Below are 20363 nucleotides of genomic sequence, written 5' to 3' on the forward strand. Positions count from 1 at the left end.
AGGTTTGCCATCACTGGTCTAGGACATCTCATTCGTTGGATACAGTCTGGGACACCTCAGTGGTGGATAAAGTCTAGGACACCTCAGTGGTGGATACAGTCTAGGACACCTCAGTGGTGGATACAGTCTAGGACACCTCAGTGGTTGGATACAGTCTAGGACACCTCAGTGATGGATACAGTCTAGGACATCTCAGTGGTGGGATACAGTCTAGGACACCTCAGTGGTGGATACAGTGTAGGACATCTCAGTGGTGGGATACAGTGTAGGACCCCTCAGTGGTGGATACAGTCTAGGACATCTCAGTGGTGGGATACAGTCTAGGACACCTCAGTGGTTGGATACAGTCTAGGACACCTCAGTGGTGAGATACAGTCTAGGACACCTCAGTGGTTGGATACAGTCTAGGACACCTCAGTGGTTGGATACAGTCTAGGACATCTCAGTGGTGGGATACAGTCTAGGACACCTCAGTGGTGGGATACAGTCTAGGACATCTCAGTGGTTGGATACAGTCTAGGACATCTCAGTGGTGGGATACATTCTAGGACACCTCAGTGGTGGATACAGTCTAAGACATCTCAGTGGTGGGATACAGTCTAGGACACCTCAGTGGTGGATACAGTCTAGGACATCTCAGTGGTGGGATACAGTCTAGGACACCTCAGTGGTGGATACAGTCTAGGACATCTCAGTGGTGGTATACAGTGTAGGACCCCTCAGTGGTGGATACAGTCTAGGACATCTCAGTGGTGGGATACAGTCTAGGACACCTCAGTGGTGGGATACAGTCTAGGACACCTCAGTGGTGAGATACAGTCTAGGACACCTCAGTGGTTGGATACAGTCTAGGACACCTCAGTGGTGGATACAGTCTTGGACATCTCCGTGGTGGGATACAGTCTAGGACACCTCAGTGGTGGGATACAGTCTAGGACATCTCAGTGGTTGGATACAGTCTAGGACATCTCAGTGGTGGGATACATTCTAGGACAACTCAGTGGTGAGATACAGTCTAGGACACCTCAGTGGTTGGATACAGTCTAGGACACCTCAGTGGTGGATACAGTCTAGGACATCTCCGTGGTGGGATACAGTCTAGGACAGTGATGGCTAACCTTTTAGAGCCGGAGTGCCCAAACTTCAACTAAAAGCCACTTATTTATTGCAAAGTGCAGAAATTTAAGCAGTATTGTATTTCTCCTTGTTCTTTGACAACTTTCCATCCTTCAGCCTCCTAAGGACACCAACGCAGTTGAAAGGAGGAGGGCAAATCTGCCTATCATTGAAGGAAGATTCTGTAGGAAGATTCTTTGAGTCCTCTCTGGCGAACTTCATGCTGGGGTGATGTCCTGAGTGCCCACACAGAGGGCTCAGAGTGCCGCCTCTGGCACTAGTGCCATAGGTTCGCCACCACTGGTCTAGGACCTTGTATCTCCATTCAATGACCGCTGCACTCTTCTCTTACAGGTGGATCTTTTGTATTTTGATGAAACATTTGGTCAAAGTTTGCCACGGAACAAAAGATCTTTGTGTAAGAACAAAACAGATAAATATCATTACAAGTCATGACGTGAGTTGCCCGTGTGATGGACCCTCATTGTGGCTCTGATCCCTGTGGCACTCTATATCATCCCTGTGTAACTATCTTGTCCTTCCCTATCCTCCTCACTCTCCCCGGTTCCCAGCCACTTCTGTGGATGCGGAGGCTATAGATATAGATTTGAGAGATGGTTGTCCTCAGGTGACATCTATGGTCAGCTGATTTTTCCATTCTCCTCCCTCCAGCATCAATCACCGGAAATTGCTATATTCCATTTATTTTCAATGGAAACATTTACACCGAATGCACGACTGATGGTGGAGCCGCCTTCTACTGGTGCAGCCAAACCTACGACTTTGAGGTGAACCTCATGTGGAGCATGTGCAACGGGCCAGGTGAGGACCTCTCCGCCTTGGATGTATGACCCATCACCTGGAGATCCTTACTAGGATTTGGACCTCCGGATCTTCTCCTGTAGCAGGTTTCAGCCTCTCCTCTGGTCAGCTCAGGCTGAGGTGCAGGACTGGGACAATAAGGACCTGATGGGACTACAGAGGTTCTCTTGGTGCATGCAGTCTATGGGCAGCAATGTTTTGGATCGGCGTAGCAGGCCAGAATGACCCCATCCCAGATTACACCCGGGTATAGTTTGGCCTAGGTTAGAGTATAAATGTAGCTTGGGCCACATTATACCCCTGGATATAAAGTAGCCCAGACCAGAGTATAACCACAGAGGCCAGAATATACCCTGGGGTATAAAGTAGCCTAGGTCATAGAATACCCCTCCAGGCCAGACTATAACCCAGGGTATAAAGTGGCCTAGGCCACTTTATGTTATAGTCTGGACTTGGGTGTTATACCCTGGGGAGAATTTCTCTGGACCGGGGTGTTATACTCTGGACCGGGAAGGGGGGGGGGGGGTTATACTCTGGACCAGGGGGGTTATACTCTGGACTAGGGGGGTTATACTCTGGACTAGGGGGGGGGGGGGTTATACTCTGGACCGGATGAGGTTATACTCTGGACAAGGGGGGGGGGGGGGTTATACTCTGGACCGGATGAGGTTATACTCTGGACTGGGGGGAGGGTTATACTCTGGACTGGGGGGGGGGGGTTATACTCTGGATCAGGGGGGGTTATACTCTGGACCAGGAGGGGTTATACTCTGGACCAGGGGGGGGTTATACTCTGGACCAGGGGGGGTTATACTCTGGACCAGGGGGGGTTATACTCTGGACCAGGAGGGGTTATACTCTGGACCAGGGGGTTATACTCTGGACCAGGGGGGTTATACTCTGGACCAGGGGGGTTTATACTCTGGACCAGGGGGGTTATACTCTGGACCAGGGGGGTTATACTCTGGACCAGGGGGGTTATACTCTGGACCAGGGGGGTTATACTCTGGACCAGGGGGGTTTATACTCTGGACCAGGGGGGGTTATACTCTGGACCAGGGGGGGTTATACTCTGGACCTGATGAGGTTATACTCTGGACCAGGGGGGTTATACTCTGGACCAGGGGGGGTTATACTCTGGACCAGGGCGGTTATACTCTGGACCTGATGAGGTTATACTCTGGACAAGGGGGGGGGTTATACTCTGGACCAGGGGGGTTATACTCTGGACAAGGGGGGGTTATACTCTGGACGAGGCCACGTTATACCCCGGGTGTGGGCTTGGGGTATATTCTGGTCTGTTACACCGGAAATAATCCTTTCTTATTTTCTCAGGGACTTATGGGATTTCTAACTGCACAACAACAAATCTGCAGAAGCCGACCCTGGAGAGCTGTGAGTTTCCTTCAGACACCACGAGCCAAGACCTGGCCACCAAATACTGCTCCGTAACGATATCAGCCTCCGGATCTCAGAGTATATACTGCTACGGGCCGGGTGAGACACCTGCACATAGAAAATATTGGGGTGTAAAGATCTAATAATAGATATTGTCTATTGTTCTGTGTATTGTTACATGTAATTTGATACAAATAACTATACTTGGTGTCAAAGTGATTATTCCCAAAATACGTCACTCGGTGACACCAGAAGGACTCGGTGATACTTATAGAAAGTCTCCTTTATTGGGGTCATCCAGGTTGCAGAATACAGGATACCAGATACTTGCGCAGGTTATCAGTCACGTGTCCATGTCAGTCAGTGTATCAGTAAGAGTCTGTTCTGTAATGGCCGGGAGGCTTCCATCTCTTCCCGTAGCTCTTCATATATCGTTATCCATTACACCTGTTGTCTTTTCTTCATATATTGTGTCGTCCGAGATATGAGAGCACAAGTTTCAGTAGGGAGCGTTGTCCAGCTGTCGTAGCCTTGATGTCACAGCCTCTCGGTACCAGCCGCCATGACACTGTCCGTCTGTCATATATAGTCCTAGTAGAGGTGTGTCCTGTAGTGTTGGACGTTCTGTGTCCCTATATATGGTATTCATATATATTTAGGCTGGATGTAATATACATCCCTACCTGTATGTCACAGCTCGTGTACAGCTATCAGTTTAACACTTTATGGTCTACAAGTGAATATTGTGATATATACTTTTTAACATGGGGGGAATCTTATTAGCGTCTGTCTTACATCCCCCCTCCTCCGGTGGTCCTGCACCCACATTCCCTACACCTCCGGCATACACCGGGTCAGAACCGGCAGAGTGACGCTGCAAATATAACGGGACATTTGGGCACCGGCCTCTGTCAGACTGTAACAAGCCAAACACATAGGAAAATCAATCATCTAGGAAGTGGGGAGCAGCGATCGTCACCCCAAACTCTGCAACTCAGAGTAACCGATTCAATATATAGACACATTGGTGAGTATAGAGGAGGGGAGTATACAGGATGCGAGTATACAGGAGGGGAGTATACAGGAGAGGAGTATACAGGAGAGGAGTATACAGGAGGCGAGTATATAGGAGGCGAGTATATAGGAGGCGAGTATATAGGAGGCGAGTATACAGGAGGCGAGTATATAGGAGGCGAGTATACAGAGGGTGAGTATAAAGAAGGTGAGTATACAGGAGGTGAGTATACAGGAGGTGAGTATACAGGAGGCGAGTATACAGGGGGTGAGTATACAGGGGGTGAGTATACAGGAGGCGAGTATACAGAAGGTGAGTATAGAGAAGGTAAGTATACAGGAGGTGAGTATATAGGAGGCGAGTATACAGGAGGCGAGTATACATGAAGGGAGTATACAGGGGGTGAGTATACAGGGGGTGAGTATACAGGGGGTGAGTATACAGGAGGCGAGTATACAGGAGGCGAGTATACAGGGGGTGAGTATACAGGAGGCGAGTATACAGGAGGCGAGTATACAGGAGGCAAGTATACAGAAGGTGAGTATACAGGAGGCGAGTATACAGAAGGTGAGTATACTGGAGGCGAGTATACAGAAGGTGAGTATACAGAAGGTGAGTATACAGAAGGTGAGTATAGAGAAGGTAAGTATACAGGAGGTGAGTATATAGGAGGCGAGTATACAGGAGGCGAGTATACATGAAGGGAGTATACAGGGGGTGAGTATACAGGGGGTGAGTATATAGGAGGCGAGTATACAGGAGGCGAGTATACAGGGGGTGAGTATACAGGGGGTGAGTATACAGGGGGTGAGTATACAGGGGGTGAGTATACAGGAGGCGAGTATACAGGGGGTGAGTATATAGGAGGCGAGTATACAGGAGGTGAGTATACAGGGGGTGAGTATATAGGAGGTGAGTATACAGGAGGGGAGTATACAGGGGGTGAGTATATAGGAGGTGAGTATACAGGGGGTGAGTATATAGGAGGTGAGTATACAGGAGGCGAGTATACAGGAGGCGAGTATACAGGAGGGGAGTATACAGGAGGTGAGTGTACAGGGGGTGAGTATACAGGGGGTGAGTATACAGGAGGTGAGTATACAGGAGGTGAGTATACAGGAGGTGAGTATACAGGAGGTGAGTATATAGGAGGAGAGTATAGAGAGGGTGAGTATACAGGAGGTGAGTATACAGGAGGTGAGTATACAGGGGGTGAGTATACAGGAGGCGAGTATACAGGGGGTGAGTATACAGGAGGCGAGTATACAGGAGGGGAGTATACAGGAGGGGAGTATAGAGAGGGTGAGTATACAGGAGGTGAGTATACAGGAGGCGAGTATACAGGGGGTGAGTATACAGGAGGCGAGTATACAGGGGGTGAGTATACAGGAGGCGAGTATACAGGGGGTGAGTATACAGGAGGCGAGTATACAGGAGGCGAGTATACAGGAGGCGAGTATACAGGAGGGGAGTATACAGGAGGGGAGTATACAGGAGGGGAGTATACAGGAGGGGAGTAAACAGGAGGGGGGGGGCTGGACAAGTATGTGCATGTATTGTGATACCTCCATAGTAATGACTAGTAGAAGCACAGATGATGCAGATGTCGCAGATAATGCGATTACGGACACGATTGCCCAGATTTTTGTTATTGTTGCTGCATCAGTTTTCTGACTTTGCACATAGATACAAGTATAACTGCTTGTAGACGTATTTATAAAGTGTTTGCGCCAGTTTCGTCTCACGGCTGCTCTGTGTTCGCTGCAACATAAAACTCTGCGCCTCAAGGGCCATTCCCCTGCGCATTCGCACCGGCCGCAACATTTAAATCGACAAGTCGGACATAATTCTGGCGCTCGCCCATTATACTGAATGCACCAGAAGGAGTCGCTGTCCTCAGTGGTATGTCTATGGTAATTGGGGTGGGATCCCGAATGTTGAGCGCCCACAACTTCCAAAGTGCCGCCCTACAATTGTGCCGGGATATAGTGTCCTAATATCTCATTTCTGCCAATGTGCAGCCAATAATTTGTGTCCTTCTAAATTATTGTTTTGCAGTGTTACCAGCGGTTACAACCACAATGACCACAACTCTACCGGACCCGATTAAACCCGTGACCACAACCACAACAAAGTTTAGCAATTCATCAATAATCACATCAGAATATTCAACCACATTGTTAACCACAACCCCACCAAATGCCACCACAACACTAACCACAGCTCCACCAACCACCACCATCACCGCATCACTAACCACAGCTCCACCAACCACCAATTCATCACTAACCACAGCTCCACCAACCACCACCACCTCATCACTAACCACAGCTCCACCAACCACCACCACATCACTAACCACAGCTCCACCAACCACCACCACATCACTAACCACAGTTCCACCAACCACCACCTCATCACTAACCACAGCTCCACCAACCACCACCACCACATCACTAACCACAGCTCCATCAACCACCACAACCGCATCACTAACCACAGCTCCACCAACCACAACCACATCACTAACCACAGCTCCACCAACCACCACATCACTAACCACAGCTCCACCAACCACCACCTCATCACTAACCACAGCTCCACCAACCACCACATCATCACTAACCACAGCTCCACCAACCACCACCACATCACTAACCACAGCTCCACCAACCACCACCACATCACTAACCACAGCTCCACCAACCACCACTACATCACTAACCACAGCTCCACCAAACACCACTACATCACTAACCACAGCTCCACCAAACATCACCACCGCATCATTAACCACAGCTCCACCAACCACCACCTCATCACTAACCACAGCTCCACCAACCACCACCACATCACTAACCACAGCTCCACCAACCACCACCACATCACTAACCACAGCTCCACCAACCACCACCACATCACTAACCACAGCTCCACCAACCACCACCACATCACTAACCACAGCTCCACCAACCACCACCACCTCATCACTAACCACAGCTCCACCAACCACCACCACATCGCTAACCACAGCTCCACCAACCACCACCACCACATCACTAACCACAGCTCCACCAACCACCACCACCACATCACTAACCACAGCTCCACCAACCACCACCTCATCACTAACCACAGCTCCACCAACCACCACCACCACATCACTAACCACAGCTCCATCAACCACCACAACCGCATCAATAACCACAGCTCCACCAACCACCACCGCATCACTAACCACAGCTCCACCAAACACCACAACCACATCACTAACCACAGCTCCATCAACCACCACAACCGCATCACTAACCACAGCTCCGCCAACCACCACCACCGCATCAATAACCACAGCTCCACCAACCACCACCTCATCAATAACCACAGCTCCACCAACCGCCGCCACATCACTAACCACAGCTCCACCAACCACCACCACATCACTAACCACAGCTCCACCAACCACCACCACCGCATCACTAACCACAGCTCCATCAACCACCACAACCGCATCACTAACCACAGCTCCACCAACCACCACCACATCACTAACCACAGCTCCACCAAACACCACAACCACATCACTAACCACAGCTCCACCAACCACCACCACATCACTAACCACAGCTCCACCAACCACCACCACATCACTAACCACAGCTCCACCAACCACCGCCACATCACTAACCACAGCTCCACCAACCACCACCACATCACTAACCACAGCTCCAACAAACACCACCACATCACTAACCACAGCTCCACCAACCACCACCGCATCACTAACCACAGCTCCACCAACCACCACCACATCTCTAACCACAGCTCCACCATCCACCACCACATCACTAACCACAGCTCCACCAACCACCACCACCGCATCACTAACCACAGCTCCACCAAGCACCACCACCACTTCGCTAACCACAGCTCCACCAACCACCACATCACTAACCACAGCTCCATCAACCGCCACACCCGCATCAATAACCACAGCTCCACCAACCACCACCGCATCACTAACCACAGCTCCACCAACCACCACCTCATCACTAACCACAGCTCCACCAACCACCACCACATCACTAACCACAGCTCCACCAACCACCACCACATCACTAACCACAGCTCCACCAACCACCACCACATCACTAACCACAGCTCCATCAACCACCACAACCGCATCAATAACCACAGCTCCATCAACCACCACAACCGCATCACTAACCACAGCTCCACCAACCACCACCGAATCACTAACCACAGCTCCAACAAACACCACAACCACATCACTAACCACAGCTCCACCAACCACCACCACATCACTAACCACAGCTCCACCAACCACTACCACATCACTAACCACAGCTCCACCAACCACCGCCACATCACTAACCACAGCTCCACCAACCACCACCACATCACTAACCACAGCTCCAACAAACACCACCACATCACTAACCACAGCTCCACCAACCACCACCGCATCACTAACCACAGCTCCACCAACCACCACCACATCACTAACCACAGCTCCACCAACCACCACAACATCACTAACCACAGCTCCACCAACCACCACCACATCACTAACCACAGCTCCACCAACCACCACCACCACATCACTAACCATAGCTCCATCAACCACCACAACCGCATCAATAACCACAGCTCCACCAACCACCACCACATCATCACTAACCACAGCTCCACCAACCACCACCACATCATCACTAACCACAGCTTCACCAACCACCACCACATCACTAACCACAGCTCCACCAACCACCACCGCATCACTAACCACAGCTCCACCAACCACCACCGCATCACTAACCACAGCTCCACCAAACACCACCACCGCATCAATAACCACAGCTCCACCAACCACCAACTCATCACTAACCACAGCTCCACCAACCGCCGCCACATCACTAACCACAGCTCCACCAACAACCACCACCTCATCACTAACCACAGCTCCACCAACCACCACCACATCACTAACCACAGCTCCACCAACCACCACCACAGCGCTAACCACAGCTCCACCAACCACCACCACCACATCACTAACCACAGCTCCATCAACCACCACAACCGCATCACTAACCACAGCTCCACCAACCACAACCACATCACTAACCACAGCTCCATCAACCACCACAACCGCATCAATAACCACAGCTACACCAACCACCACCTCATCACTAACCACAGCTCCACCAAACACCACCTCATCACTAACCACAGCTCCACCAAACACCACAACCACATCACTAACCACAGCTCCATCAACCACCACAACCGCATCAATAACCACAGCTCCACCAACCACCACCTCATCACTAACCACAGCTCCACCAACCACCACCACATCACTAACCACAGCTCCACCAACCACCACCACCGCATCACTAACCACAGCTCCACCAACAACCACCACATCACTAACCACAGCTCCACCAACCACAACCACATCACTAACCACAGATCCACCAACCACCACAACAATAACCACAGCTCCACCAACCACCACCACATCACTAACCACAGCTCCACCAACCACCACCACCGCATCAATAACCACAGCTCCACCAACCACCACCTCATCACTAACCACAGCTCCACCAACCACCACCACATCACTAACCACAGCTCCACCAACCACCATATCATCACTAACCACAGCTCCACCAACCACCACCACATCACTAACCACAGCTCCACCAACCACCACCACCTCATCACTAACCACAGCTCCACCAACCACCACCACATCACTAACCACAGCTCAACCAACCAACGCAACAATAACCACAGCTCCACCAACCACCACCACATCACTAACCACAGCTCCATCAACCACCACAACCGCATCAATAACCACAGCTCCACCAACTATCACCACCACTGCATCACTAACCACAGCTCCACCAACCACCACCACATCACTAACCACAGCTCCATCAACTACCACAACCGCATCAGTAACCACAGCTCCACCAACCACCACCACATCACTAACCACAGCTCCACCAACCACCACAACAATAACCACAGCTCCACCAAACACCACCACATTATCACTAAACACAGCTCCACCAACCACCACCACCGCATCAATAACCACAACTCCACCAACCACCACCTCATCACTAACCACTGCTCCACCAAACATCACAACCACATCACTAACCACAGCTCCACCAACCACCACCACATCACTAACAGCAGCTCCACCAACCAACACCACATCACTAACCACAGCTTCACCAACCAACACCACATCACTAACCACAGCTCCACCAACCAACACCACATCACTAACCACAGCTCCACCAACCACAACCACATCACTAACCACAGCTGCACCTAACATCACCGCATCACTAACCACAGCTCCACCAACCAGCACATCATCACTAACCACAGCTCCACCAACAACCACCACATCACTAACCACAGCTCCACCAACCACCATATCAGCAATAACCACAGCTCCACCAACTATCACCACATCATCACAAACCACAGCTCCACCAACCACCACCACCTCATCCCTAACCACAGCTCCACCAACCACCACCACATCACTAACCACAGCTCCACCAAGCACCACCACCACTTCGCTAACCACAGCTCCACCAACCACCACCACATCACTAACCACAGCTCCACCAACCACCACCACATCACTAACCACAGCTCCACCAACCACCACCACATCACTAACCACAGCTCCACCAACCACCACCACATCACTAACCACAGCTCCACCAACCACCACCACATCATCACTAACCACAGCTCCACCAACCACCACCACCGCATCACTAACCACAGCTCCACCAACCACCACCACATCATCACTAACCACAGCTCCACCAACCACCACCACATCACTAACCACAGCTCCACCAACCACCACCACATCACTAACCACAGCTCCACCAACCACCACCACATCAATAACCACAGCTCCACCAACCACCACCACATCACTAACCACAGCTCCACCAACCACCACCACATCACTAACCACAGCTCCACCAACCACCACCACATCACTAACCACAGCTCCAAATTCCACAGATCCAAACTCTTCCACTTCATCAATGACCATAGCTCCAGCAATTATCCAGCCTTCCGTCATCAACAATAGTCTACAGCTATGGGCAGAACAAGCATCTCAGGTATCATCCAATAATATATCAGAATTATAGTAGTTATATTCCTGTACATAGGGGGCAGTATTATAGTAGTTATATTCTTGTACATAAAGGGCAGTATTATAGTAGTTATATTCCTGTACATAGGGGGCAGTATTATAGTAGTTATATTCCTGTACATAGGGGCAGTATTATAGTAGTTATATTCCTGTACATAGGGGGCAGTATTATAGTAGTTATATTCCTGTACATAGAGGGCAGTATTATAGTAGTTATATTCCTGTACATAGGGGGCAGTATTATAGTAGTTATATTCCTGTACATAGGGGGCAGTATTATAGTAGTTATATTCCTGTACATAGGGGGCAGTATTATAGTAGTTATATTCCTGTACATAGGGGGCAGTATTATAGTAGTTATATTCTTGTACATAGGGGGCAGTATTATAGTAGTTATATTCTTGTACATAGGGGGCAGTATTATAGTAGTTATATTCCTGTACATAGGGGGCAGTATTATAGTGGTTATATTCCTGTACATAGGGGGCAGTATTATAGTAGTTATATTCTTGTACATAGGGGGCAGTATTATAGTAGTTATATTCTTGTACATAGGGGGCAGTATTATAGTAGTTATATTCCTGTACATAGGGGGCAGTATTATAGTAGTTATATTCTTGTACATAGGGGGCAGTTTTATAGTAGTTATATTCTTGTACATAGGGGGCAGTATTATAGTAATTATATTCTTGTACACAGGGGGCAGTATTATAGTAGTTATATTCTTGTACATAGGAGGCAGTATTATAGTAGTTATATCCCTGTACATAGGGGGCAGTATTATAGTAGTTATATTCCTGTACATAGGGGGCAGTATTATAGTAGTTATATTCTTGTACATAGGGAGCAGTATTATAGTAGTTATATTCTTGTACATAGGGGACAGTATTATAGTAGTTATATTCTTGTACATAAGGAGCAGTATTATAGTAGTTATATTCTTGTACATAAGGAGCAGTATTATAGTAGTTATATCCCTGTACATAGGGGGCAGTATTATAGTAGTTATATTATTGTACATAGGGGACAGTATTATAGTAGTTATATTCTTGTACATAGGGGGCAGTATTATAGTAGTTATATTCTTGTACATAGGGGGCAGTATTATAGTAGTTATGTTCCTGTACATAGGGAGCAGTATTATAGTAGTTATATTCCTGTACATAGGGGGCAGTATTATAGTAGTTATATTCCTGTACATAGGGGGCAGTATTATAGTAGTTATATTCCTGTACATAGGGGGCAGTATTATAGTAGTTATAATCCTGTACATAGGGGGCAGTATTAAAGTAGTTATATTCTTGTACATAGGGGCAGTATTATAGTAGTTATATTCCTGTACATAGGGGGCAGTATTATAGTAGTTATATTCTTGTACATAGGGGGCAGTATTATAGTAGTTATATTCCCGTACATAGGGGGCAGTATTATAGTAGTTATATTCTTGTACATAGGGGGCAGTATTATAGTAGTTATGTTCCTGTACATAGGGAGCAGTATTATAGTAGTTATATTCCTGTACATAGGGGGCAGTATTATAGTAGTTATATTTCTGTACATAGGGGGCAGTATAATAGTAGTTATAATCCTGTACATAGGGGGCAGTATTATAGTAGTTATATTCTTGTACATAGGGGCAGTATTATAGTAGTTATATTCCTGTACATAGGGGGCAGTATTATAGTAGTTATATTCTTGTACATAGGGGGCAGTATTATAGTAGTTATATTCTTGTACATAGGGGGCAGTATTATAGTAGTTATATTCTTGTACATAGGGGGCAGTATTATAGTAGTTATATTCTTGTACAAAGGAGGTAGTATTATAGTAGTTATATTCTTGTACATAGGGGGCAGTATTATAGTAGTTATATTCTTGTACAAAGGAGGTAGTATTATAGTAGTTATATTCTTGTACAAAGGAGGTAGTATTATAGTAGTTATATTCTTGTACATAGGGGGCAGTATTATAGTAGTTATATTCCTGTACATAGGGGGCAGTATTATAGTAGTTATATTCCTGTACATAGGGGGCAGTATTATAGTAGTTATATTCCAGTACATAGGGGGCAGTATTATAGTAGTTATATTTTTGTACATAGGAGGTAGTTTTATAGTAGTTAAATTCTTGTACATAGGGGGCAGTATTATAGTAGTTATATTCCTGTACATAGGGGGCAGTATTATAGTAGTTATATTCCTGTACATACGGGGCAGTATTATAGTAGTTATATTCCTGTACATAGGGGGCAGTATTATAGTAGTTATATTCCTGTACATAGGGGGCAGTATTATAGTAGTTATATTCTTGTACATAGGAGGTAGTATTATAGTAGTTAAATTCTTGTACATAGGGGGCAGTATTATAGTAGTTATATTCCTGTACATAGGGGGCAGTATTATAGTAGTTATATTCCTGTACATAGGGGGCAGTATTATAGTAGTTATATTCCTGTACATAGGGGGCAGTATTATAGTAGTTATATTCCTGTACATAGGGGCAGTATTATAGTAGTTATATTCCTGTACATAGGGGGCAGTATTATAGTAGTTATATTCTTGTACATAGGAGGTAGTTTTATAGTAGTTAAATTCTTGTACATAGGGGGCAGTATTATAGTAGTTATATTCCTGTACATAGGGGGCAGTATTATAGTAGTTATATTCCTGTACATACGGGGCAGTATTATAGTAGTTATATTCCTGTACATAGGGGGCAGTATTATAGTAGTTATATTCCTGTACATAGGGGGCAGTATTATAGTAGTTATATTCCTTTACATAGGGGGCAGTATTATAGTAGTTATATTCCTGTACATAGGGGCAGTATTATAGTAGTTATATTCCTGTACATAGGGGGCAGTATTATAGTAGTTATATTCTTGTACATAGGGGGCAGTATTATAGTAGTTATATTCTTGTACATAGGGGGCAGTTTTATAGTAGTTATATTCTTGTACATAGGGGGCAGTATTATAGTAGTTATATTCTTGTACATATGGGGCAGTATTATAGTAGTTATATTCTTGTACATAGGAGGCAGTATTATAGTAGTTATATCCCTGTACATAGGGGGCAGTATTATAGTAGTTATATTCCTGTACATAGGGGGCAGTATTATAGTAGTTATATTCTTGTACATAGGGAGCAGTATTATAGTAGTTATATTCTTGTACATAGGGGACAGTATTATAGTAGTTATATTCTTGTACATAAGGAGCAGTATTATAGTAGTTATATCCCTGTACATAGGGGGCAGTATTATAGTAGTTATATTCCTGTACATAGGGGGCAGTATTATAGTAGTTATATTCTTGTACATAGGGAGCAGTATTATAGTAGTTATATTCTTGTACATAGGAGGCAGTATTATAGTAGTTATATTCTTGTACATAGCGGGCAGTATTATAGTAGTTATATTCTTGTACATAGCGGGCAGTATTATAGTAGTTATATTCCTGTACATGGGGGGCAGTATTATAGTAGTTATATTCTTGTACATAGGGGGCAGTATTATAGTAGTTATATTCCTGTACATAGGGGACAGTATTATAGTAGTTATATTCTTGTACATAAGGAGCAGTATTATAGTAGTTATATTCTTGTACATAAGGAGCAGTATTATAGTAGTTATATTCCTGTACATAGGGGGCAGTATTATAGTAGTTATATTCCTGTACATAGGGGGCAGTATTATAGTAGTTATATTCTTGTACATAGGGGGCAGTATTATAGTAGTTATATTCCTGTACATAGGGGGCAGTATTATAGTAGTTATATTCTTGTACATAGGGGGCAGTATTATAGTAGTTATATTCTTGTACATAGGGGGCAGTATTATAGTAGTTATATTCTTGTACATAGGAGGCAGTATTATAGTAGTTATATCCCTGTACATAGGGGGCAGTATTATAGTAGTTATATTCCTGTACATAGGGGGCAGTATTATAGTAGTTATATTCCTGTACATAGGGGGCAGTATTATAGTAGTTATATCCCTGTACATAAGGAGCAGTATTATAGTAGTTATATCCCTGTACATAGGGGGCAGTATTATAGTAGTTATATTCCTGTACATAGGGGGCAGTATTATAGTAGTTATATTCTTGTACATAGGGAGCAGTATTATAGTAGTTATATTCTTGTACATAGGGGACAGTATTATAGTAGTTATATTCTTGTACATAAGGAGCAGTATTATAGTAGTTATATTCTTGTACATAAGGAGCAGTATTATAGTAGTTATATTCCTGTACATAGGGGGCAGTATTATAGTAGTTATATTCCTGTACATAGGAGGCAGTATTATAGTAGTTATATTCCTGTACATAGGGGGCAGTATTATAGTAGTTATATTCCTGTACATAGGGGGCAGTATTATAGTAGTTATATTCTTGTACATAGGGGGCAGTATTATAGTAGTTATATTCCTGTACATAGGGGCAGTATTAAAGTAGTTATATTCCTGTACATAGGAGGCAGTATTATAGTAGTTATATTCCTGTACATAGGGGGCAGTATTATAGTAGTTATATTCCTGTACATAGGGGGGCAGTATTATAGTAGTTATATTCTTGTACATAGGGGCAGTATTATAGTAGTTATATTCTTGTACATAGGGGGCAGTATTATAGTAGTTATATTCTTGTACATAGGGGGCAGTATTATAGTAGTTATATTCCTGTACATAGGGGGCAGTATTATAGTAGTTATATTCCTGTACATAGGGGGCAGTATTATAGTAGTTATATTCCTGTACATAGGGGGCAGTATTATAGTAGTTATATTCCTGTACATAGGGGGCAGTATTATATTAGTTATATTCTTGTACATAGTGGGCAGTATTATAGTAGTTATATTCTTGTACATAGGGGGCAGTATTATAGGAGTTATATTCCTGTACATAGTGGGCAGTATTATAGTAGTTATATTCTTGTACATAGGGGCAGTATTATAGTAGTTATATTCTTGTACATAGGAGGCAGTATTATAGTAGTTATATTCCTGTACATAGAGGGCAGTATTATAGTAGTTATATTCCTGTACATAGAGGGCAGTATTATAGTAGTTATATTCTTGTACATAGGGGGCAGTATTATAGTAGTTATATTCTTGTACATAGGGGACAGTATTATAGTAGTTATATTCCTGTACATAGGGGCAGTATTAAAGTAGTTATATTCCTGTACATAGGGGGCAGTATTATAGTAGTTATATTCCTGTACATAGGGGCAGTATTAAAGTAGTATATATATTATATTCTTGTATGGTATTATTTGATGGGCAGGATGCATATATTCCCGGTTGATAAACCATCTCTGTGAGTTAGCTGTGATTGCAGTCCTCATGTGGATGTTGCTCCTTGTGCTCAGTATTGGACATGATTAGTTCCTGTCTTGGTGTTATTATTTGGTTACATTATGATCTAGTGACAATTACGGAGAAACATTCCTATTACACTGTATTTGGACTCCATATGGAAATCCAGATGCTTCTATAGGGTTCATTTTGTGACACTGTAGGGGGCAGTATATAATGATTATCCATCATAGAAAACCAACGTTCACCGTCCTCAACAGGTGAGACCAGGTTCCACAATCGGCACCGGTGCTAAGGACTGGGTCCTCTGTTATGGATCTTGTAATAAATACTTAAAACAATGGATCGTCCAGCACCAGTCTTCATAAAAGCAGAACTTAATGACGGGTTCTCCCTCAAAACGCGTCCAATGTCTGCCCAGCCCTGATCTGTTAAAATGGATAAATGAAGTTCTGGTTCTGGAAGACCCGTTGTTTCCAGTCTTCATGTAATGGTTATACTCTCCCTCATTTCCGTGTAGAATCTCCTGGGTGCTGGAGGACTGGGGGTGGTGCAGTCCCTCTGGAGCTACGTCACAACCTCCTCTTCTGGATTTCAGCCGAGTCAAGTATCACTGGTCCTGGATATCCTGGGGAACATCACAAGTAACGTGGAGATGGCAGGGGCCCGGCTCAGTGTGGAGACAGTATATGTGAGTGTATATTTCCATATTGTCAGAAGTTTATTATTGACCACTAGTGGCTGCTGTTTCTCTTCTTGTGCTGCACTTCTGCCTCTCACCACTGGGGACAGCTATAATTGCCCTTACCTAAGATGGTGGATTAAATGACTCATGGGGATCATCTTGTTTCCTGTTTGGGCCTATGAGTAAACCATAAGGCAATAGTAACATTGCTTGAGAATTGGGATGTGTTTCAGTCAGAGGAAGGAGAACTCCGGGGACCTGAGCGGGGAAGCGACACATGCAGGATATAGGGCCAGGATCTTAGTGACTCCACGCAAAGCGCATTATACACGGACAATGCACTTACATGCACCAGGAGGAAGAAGGTGAACTCCGGGGACCTGAGCGGGGAAGCGACACATGCAGGATATCAGGCGCACGATCTTAGTGCCTCCCCGCACAGCGCATTATACACGGACAATGTACTTACATGCACCAGGAAGAAGAAGGTGAACTACAGGGACCTGAGCGGGGAAGCGACACATGCAGGATATCGGGCGCACGATCTTAGTGACTCCCCGCACAGCGCATTATACACGGACAATGTACTTACATGCACCAGGAAGAAGAAGGTGAACTCCGGGGACCTGAGCGGGGAAGCGACACATGCAGGATATCTGGTGCAGGATCTTAGTGACTCCCCGCACAGCGCATTATACACGGACAATGCACTTACATGCACCAGGAAGAAGAAGGTGAACTCCGGGGACCTGAGCGGGGAGGCGACACATGCAGGATATCAGGCGCACAATCTTAGTGACTCCCCGCACAGCGCATTATACATGGACAATGCACTTACATGCACCAGGTAGAAGAAGGTGAACTCCGGGGACCTGAGCGAGGAAGCGACATATGCAGGATATCGGGCGCAGGATCTTAGTGACTCCCTGCACAGCGCATTATACATGGACAATGCACTTACATGCACCAGGAAGAAGAAGGTGAACTCCGGGGACCTGAGCGGGGAAGCGGCACATGCAGGATATCGGGTGCAGGATCTTAGTGACTCCCCACACAGCGCATTATACACGGACAATGCACTGACATGCACCAGGTAGAAGAAGGTGAACTCCGGGGACCTGAGCGGGGAAGCGACACATGCAGGATATCGGGCGCAGGATCTTAGTGACTCCCCGCACAGCGCATTATACACGGACAATGCACTTACATGCACCAGGAAGAAGAAGGTGAACTCCGGGGACCTGAGCGGGGAAGTGACACATGCAGGATATCGGGCGCAGGATCTTAGTGACTTCCCGCACAGCGCATTATACACGGACAATGCACTTACATGCACCAGGAAGAAGAAGGTGAACTCCAGGGACCTGAGCGGGGATGCGACACATGCAGGATATCGGGGCACGATCTTAGTGACTCCCCGTACAGCGCATTATACACGGACAATGCACTTACATGCACCAGGAAGAAGAAGGTGAACTCCAGGGACCTGAGCGGGGAAGCGACACATGCAGGATATCGGACGCACGATCTTAGTGACTCCCCGTACAGCGCATTATACACGGACAATGCACTTACATGCACCAGGAAGAAGAAGATGAACTCCTGGGACCTGAGCGGGGAAGCGACAAATGCAGGATATCGGACGCACGATCTTAGTGACTCCCCGCACAGCGCATTATACGCGGACAATGCACTTACATGCACCAGGAAGAAGAAGGTGAACTCCGGGGACCTGAGCGAGGAAGCGACACATGCAGGATATCGGGCACAGGATCTTAGTGACTCCCCGCACAGCGCATTATACACGGACAATGCACTTACATGCACCAGGAAGAAGAAGGTGAACTCCAGGGACCTGAGCGGGGAAGCGACACATGCAGGATATCGGGTGCACGATCTTAGTGACTCCCTGCACAGCGCATTATACACGGACAATGCACTTACATGCACCAGGAAGAAGGTGAACTCCGGGGACCTGAGCCGGGAAGCGACACATGCAGGATATCGGGCGCATGATCTTAGTGACTCCCCGCACAGCGCATTATACGCGAACAATGCACTTACATGCACCAGGAAGAAGAAGGTGAACTCCGGGGACCTGAGCGAGGAAGCGACACATGCAGGATATCGGGTGCACGATCTTAGTGACTCCCTGCACAGCGCATTATACACGGACAATGCACTTACATGCACCAGGAAGAAGGTGAACTCCGGGGACCTGAGCCGGGAAGCGACACATGCAGGATATCGGGCGCATGATCTTAGTGACTCCCCGCACAGCGCATTATACGCGAACAATGCACTTACATGCACCAGGAAGAAGAAGGTGAACTCCGGGGACCTGAGCGAGGAAGCGACACATGCAGGATATCGGGTGCACGATCTTAGTGACTCCCTGCACAGCGCATTATACACGGACAATGCACTTACATGCACCAGGAAGAAGGTGAACTCCGGGGACCTGAGCCGGGAAGCGACACATGCAGGATATCGGGCGCATGATCTTAGTGACTCCCCGCACAGCGCATTATACGCGAACAATGCACTTACATGCACCAGGAAGAAGAAGGTGAACTCCGGGGACCTGAGCGAGGAAGCGACACATGCAGGATATCGGGTGCACGATCTTAGTGACTCCCTGCACAGCGCATTATACACGGACAATGCACTTACATGCACCAGGAAGAAGGTGAACTCCGGGGACCTGAGCCGGGAAGCGACACATGCAGGATATCGGGCGCATGATCTTAGTGACTCCCCGCACAGCGCATTATACGCGAA

The 20363-nt window shown here is 46.5% G+C and overlaps 1 protein-coding gene across 1 annotated transcript in view; it reads left to right on the top strand.

Moving 5' to 3' along the window:
* Window positions 1–11378: 11378 nt before the first annotated feature.
* The window catches only part of LOC140122791 (adhesion G-protein coupled receptor F3-like), a 39726-nt gene continuing 30741 nt past the window's right edge, over window positions 11379–20363 (top strand). Inside the window, exons 1-2 of the mRNA XM_072143989.1 lie at window positions 11379–11544; window positions 17418–17588. Of these exons, the coding sequence (XP_072000090.1) occupies window positions 11467–11544; window positions 17418–17588 (249 nt within the window). The 5' untranslated portion in view covers window positions 11379–11466. The remainder of the gene's footprint in view (window positions 11545–17417; window positions 17589–20363) is intronic.

Source organism: Engystomops pustulosus, chromosome 3 (assembly GCF_040894005.1).
Source record: "Engystomops pustulosus chromosome 3, aEngPut4.maternal, whole genome shotgun sequence".
Classification (NCBI taxonomy): domain Eukaryota; kingdom Metazoa; phylum Chordata; class Amphibia; order Anura; family Leptodactylidae; genus Engystomops; species Engystomops pustulosus.